The sequence below is a fragment of the Chrysochloris asiatica genome, unplaced genomic scaffold (genome assembly GCF_000296735.1).
Source record: "Chrysochloris asiatica unplaced genomic scaffold, ChrAsi1.0 scaffold00282, whole genome shotgun sequence".
Taxonomy (NCBI): Eukaryota; Metazoa; Chordata; class Mammalia; order Afrosoricida; family Chrysochloridae; genus Chrysochloris; species Chrysochloris asiatica.
In genome coordinates, this window is record NW_006408800.1 from 2,840,157 (window position 1) to 2,846,151 (window position 5,995).

Sequence of the window (5,995 nt, forward strand, 5' to 3'; positions counted from 1 at the left end):
ATATATATATATAGTAGAGTTTGTTTTCCCACCTCACCCAAATCTAGAAGTATTGAGTTTCTAAACTCTGAATTTATCTTCAAAAAAGGAAATTCAGTATTGATGGCCTTTGTTCTTTTTACTTTGTCAACTATTTATTGAATTTTTAGACTGTTTTCAGTAAAAAAATACTATAATTCAATATGCACTTAAAGCACACAAACGTTACTGTTCTGAAGATTTTATAAGATGTATTTTAATATAACTCACATACAGACACAAAAACATATAAATGTAGTAAACTTCCTTATTATTGCATAATATAATAGAAAAAAATATCCAAACAATTCCAGTCCTCCAACAATGAGAGAATAGTTTTATAGATTTAACTTATTAACATAATGTGATATCATATAGTCTTTAAATTTCATTAAAAACATATGCAAATATGAGACAAGATAGTATGGAAAAGTATTAATGAAATAAGCAAATAAAGTAATATTTATACTTGCAAATACAAATATATAAAATTTGCATATCTGTGGTAACAAATGTTTTAAAGAAATTTCTCAATGTTATTACTGCTTTTACGTACCTATAAACACTAAAAATTCAGTTTTATTTCAGTTAATAGGAATAATTTGTTTGCTTCAGCTTGGCAAGATTACGTGGCATTACTGAAAGCAAAGCCTATTAACAATACCTTCTTTAACTACTTTGTCTTTCCATGAGCAGCAGCAAGAACAATGACCAAGCTCTGACTCACATGCTTTTGAGAAAGTTTGGAGATCAGGATCTACTCTGTACCAAGTTGAACCCAGACCTGTAAGTATGTGATGCTCTGTGTAAAAGTACAGACATTATGCATATGAAGTATAATTGGAGAGGACTACTTCCCTATTCTGTGTTATAAATGTATGGTGGTGGAGGTGTGTGTACTGTAGAGATGGTTCTGATTCATAGCCACCCTGCACAGGGTTTCCAAGACTGTAATCTTTACAGGTGGTTCAAGCTCACCAGCTGCTCCTTGAAAACCCTATACAGGGTTGCTATGGGTCGGAATCGACTCGACAGCACTTAACAACAACAACAATTTTTACAGGAGCAAAAAGCTTCATCTTTCTCCCGTGGAAAGTCTGGTAGTTTTGAACTGCTGACCTTGAAGTTAGCAGCTCATCTCATAATCACTATGCTACTCTGCAAGAAATGGATTTGTTAAAGCATAATCTGAAATCTCTTAAAATTAAAACAAGAGGGAGACGAAGGCAGAGCACAGGGTAGGGAATAGACACAGAATAGTTTGGGTGCTAAGGAGGTGGACAATACACAAGAAGGGGGAGGGAATGGAAGAACACGGCAGATGGGAAAACAAATAGGCTGGTCTGCATGGGCTAAGTACGACAGAGGTAAATAATGATGTATACACAATTTTGGAACAACAGGGCTCTGGGATACAAGGATTGAGACATGGTTCGAATGGACAAAAGGGGGGAAATAATGTTAAGATGCTTGAATGTCTTTTGAATCTTGATTTCCCTGGCATACTATTATAAAATAGACACTTGAGTGGGAGAGAAAGGAATAACCAGAAATATCACCATAGAAAGCTTGTAAGTCTGTCTTCTGCCTATAACTGATTGTAATACCTAAAATGGGGCTACAATATGCCCAGTGAAGGAGGCTTCCTGCAGAGCCTCTGCATTACATTAGACCATAGGTGGAATCCTGAACCCCATCCAGAATCTCCTGAGGTAGGAAATTTCCTATTGAAAGGACAAGCAGACCAGCCTGGAGTGGCTAGAAAAACAGAAGATACTTCTTGAAAGAAAAACCAATAGGAAAAATCAAAACAATAATGGCAGTCCAACTGACTAATTCAAGATCAAGCAAGTTGCTCACCCAGGAGACATCAAGGCAAGTGGTCGGGTCCCCCTCTGGGCAAACCCCCTTCCAAGACTGAGACTCAGGGGGAATACACAAGCAGGCACATGCTCTGACTGGTGACCACATTGGCTACCAATAAGAGGAAGTGAGGGAAAAACAGCAATGAAGCTGTGAGCTAAGTCCATCCACGTTCAATAGACTCCTGTGAACCCGGGTGGAGACCTGGTTGGCCAGCAGTTTGGCAAGACCTGGGGACTCTTGGGCCCAGAGTCAGTGACATAGACACAGAGGACTAGAGTGGAGAGTGAAGCATCCAGCTGATAAAAAGAGAGGGCATGTACACAAGAACACCCACACTTGCAGATAATACCCACTTGACCTGGTTTCAGTGGCTGGATGATCAGAGTTTAACTAGAAGAAGAAAGAAGAGGGAAAAAAAGAATCATCTGATACAATTTGATGAACTTGATCTACACCTATGGATACAGTAGCTCAAAAGAGGGAACAAATCTTTACAACAAATTCCCACCGCCTCAATACACAGGGTAGGCAGGGATGGGCAACTTGGACATTGGCTACCCAAAATGGGGGAGGGAGGCCACAAAGGCAAGAAGTGACTGGCTTACAAGCTTTCCAAGAGGGAGGCTAGATCCAGAGGGTGCTGAGGAAGGTAGACTCTCCACAGAGTGGTTTCCAATCTGTCTGGATGGGGCTGATGAAAGGAGATGGGGACAAGACTTTTGTGGTACAATAGTGAATAATTACTATCAGGACTGACTGTGAGGGTTGGAAATGTAAAGGTAGATGTTTTGTAGCAAAAGGAGGGGAGTGGTTGACTTTGCAGTCTAGGAGTGAAGGTCTCTGAAACCATCAAGAGAGAAGAGCAGAGTGAAGGACCCTACCTAGAGAAACAGTGACTCCAGAGGTGGAGGCAGAGACAAAGTAGAGAGATGGAGCAGCTGGCAACTCTAGCCCCAGAGAGGGAGAGGGGCTGTGTGCTGATGACCAGGGATCAGGCTTGCAGGGTATAGCATTTGGTTGGTTGATGGTGCATGGAGGGGATTGTAACCATGGCAATGAAACGATATACGATAGGATGAATGTAAAGCTAATGTTCTCCCATGTAAACTATCACATAATTCACAATAAAACATTTAAAAAAAATCAAAGCAAGCAGCTTTATATTGAAAGATTAGTTAAAAAGAGAGAGAGAGAGAGAGCGAATTGGCTATCACAGGTCCAGAGCATTCTGAGCTAAGTAGTCTGAGGACAAAACAATTCAGAAAATTTTTATTAAAAATATAGGAAAATTCAATCAAATTTCAGTGATTGGTTTATATTTAGGTAATGGTTAGAGCTGATTGGTAAGAAATTACATTTTCTAATTTTTTTTTTTTTTAAGGTACAAATATCATTGGGCATATCAGTTCAGGAAACAATCATGGAATCCTCCTTGCTTGATTACAGGGAGGTGATTCATAATTAAAAGGATTATCTTGAGAAAGCATGTATTCTGATAATTATTTTAGACTTGGTTTCCTGATCAGGGTGTATTCTTGAGCAAAACCTTGAAGCAAACTAAATCACTCTCTTTTCTAAAATTGTCTGCCAAGGAATTTCCTCGGAGTTTATGGAGAGGCCTAGTGTGGTGCTATGGAATAAGCCCTGGACTGCTAACAGCAAGTTCAGTGGTTCAAACACACCAGCTGCTTCTCCTCAGAAGCCGTTTACAGGGTCACTATAAGTCAGAGTCAACTCAGTGACACTTAACAATAGTGGAGAGTTACAGAAATGACAGGCTATATTCCTGATGCAGAAGTTGAGTTTGATTCAGAATGCAGCGTTAGATTCGAACCTTAGCATACCCACCATCTCTTGTTGAGAGCCCTGTGTTAATTTTGGGTTCTTTTCCTTAGCGTTTAACCTAGTGTGTAGGGCTAATGCTTATTGCTATAAAAGGTGGTGCTTTCATTTCTTGGTAAAGACACACTTTGTAGTATTACAAAGACTTAATTAGTAATGAATAACATTTAATTTTCTAAATAAAAGACACAGGTAAATAGTATAAAGTTGCAATTAAATACCAATTACGTACTGTGTTATTTACTTTTAGGGAAAACTGGTACATATGAAAAGATTATTTCATCTATCTATCTATCTATCTATCTATCTATCTATCTATCTACATACATACATACATACATACATACAAACGTATATACACACATATATAGTATGTTGTGGTTGTTAGGTGCCATGGAGTCTCACAGTGACCTTATGCACAACTGTCGCGTCCTGTAACATCCTCACAATCATTGTTTAGCTTGATCCCACTGATTCTGCTTTTGTGCTATTCCATAACATTGGGGGTCTTTCTCTTTTTCACTGACCCTCCACTACCAAGAATGATATCCTTCTTCAGAAACTTGTCCCTGATGATAATATGTCCAAATTATGAGAAGCAAAGTCTGGCTATCCTGGTTTATAAGGAGCATTCTGGCTGTACTTCATCCAACATAGATTTATTTGTTCTTCCAACAGTACAAGTTACTTTTAATACTGTTCTCCAATACCATAACTCAGATGTATCAATTCTGTGGTCTTCCTAATTCATTGCCCAACTTTCAGATGCAGAAGAGACTAGTGAAAATGCCATGGCTTGGGGAAGGCACACCTTAGTCCTCAAACTGGCATCTTTGTTCTTGAATACGTTGAGCAAATGAATTGCCTAATGTAACATGTCCTGTGGTTTCTTGACTGCTATTTCCATGAGTGTTGATAGTGAATTCAAGCAAAATGACGTCTTGGACAACTGCAGAGTCTCTTCTCCATTAATCATGATATTATTTCTTGGTTCAGTGGTATGATTTTTGTTCTCTTTACATTGAGGTACAACCCATATTTGATCTACAACAATAAGTATTTTAAGTCCTCTTCACTTTCAGCAATCAAGGTTGTATCTTTAGGATATTGTAGGTTATTACTGAGTCTTCTTCCAATCCTGATGTCTTGTTCTTCTTCATATATCTTAGCTTGTTGATTACACAGGGGAGAAATGTGTCTCTATACGATAAGCAAAAGATCCAGGGTTTGAGCCCTCCAGTTGCTCCATGGGATAAAGATGAGACTTTCTATTACTGTGAAGATTTAAAGCCTCTGAAACTCTAAGCCAACTTCTTGACATTTAATACCAGCTATACTATGTACCAAAAGGAAATGGTTGATGTTCAACCATTTCTAGAGGTGGCATATGACCAAGAGCCAATGATACTGAAGGAAGAAGTCCAAGGTGCATTGCAGGAATTGGCAAAGAACAAGGCTCCAGGAATTGATGGGATAAAAATTGAAATCTTCCAAGAAAGTGAGGCGGCACTGTAGGCACTCATTCATCTATGCTAAGAAATTTGGAAGACAACTATCTGGCTGACTGATTGGAAGAAATCCATATTTGTGCCCATTCCAAAAAAGGTGACCCAATGGAATATGGAAGTCATCAGACAATATCTTTGATATCCCATGCAAGTAAAGTTTTACTAAAGGTAATACAGAAACGGCTGCAAGCATACATTAACAGGGAACTTCCAGAGGCTCAAGCTGGATTCAGAAGAGGCTGTGGAATGAGAGATATCATTGCTGATGTCTGATGGATCTTGGCTGAAATCAGAGAAAATCAGAAAGATGTTAACCTGTGCTTTATTGACTATGCAAAGGCTTTTTTGATTATGTGGATTATGACAAGCTATGGACAACATTGTGAAGTATGAGTATTCCGGAACACTTAATTGTGCTCATGAGAAATCTATACATGGACCAAGAGGCAGTTGTTCGAACAGAACACGGGAGCACTGAATGATTTCAAATTATGAAAAGTGTGCGACAGGGTTGTTTTCTTTCACCATAATTATTCAACGTGGATGCTGAGCAAATCAATGGAGAAGCTGGGTTATGTGAAGAAAAACATGGCATCAGGATTGGAGGAAGACTCATTAATAACCTGCAATATGCAGATGATACAACCTTGCTTGCTGAAAGTGAAGAGGATTTAAAGTTTTAATAATGAAGGTGAAAGAGCACAGCCTTTGGTGTGGGTTGCATGTCAATGTAAAGGAAACAAAAATCCCCACCACTGGAC

General features: G+C 38.8%; 1 protein-coding gene across 1 annotated transcript in view; it reads left to right on the forward strand.

The window, feature by feature from the left end:
- Positions 1–5,995, forward strand: part of LOC102815532 (ATP-binding cassette sub-family A member 13-like) — an 857,870-nt gene that overhangs the window by 503,385 nt on the left and 348,490 nt on the right. Inside the window, exon 44 of the mRNA XM_006874535.1 lies at positions 715–804. Within this exon, the coding sequence (XP_006874597.1) occupies positions 715–804 (90 nt within the window). The remainder of the gene's footprint in view (positions 1–714; positions 805–5,995) is intronic.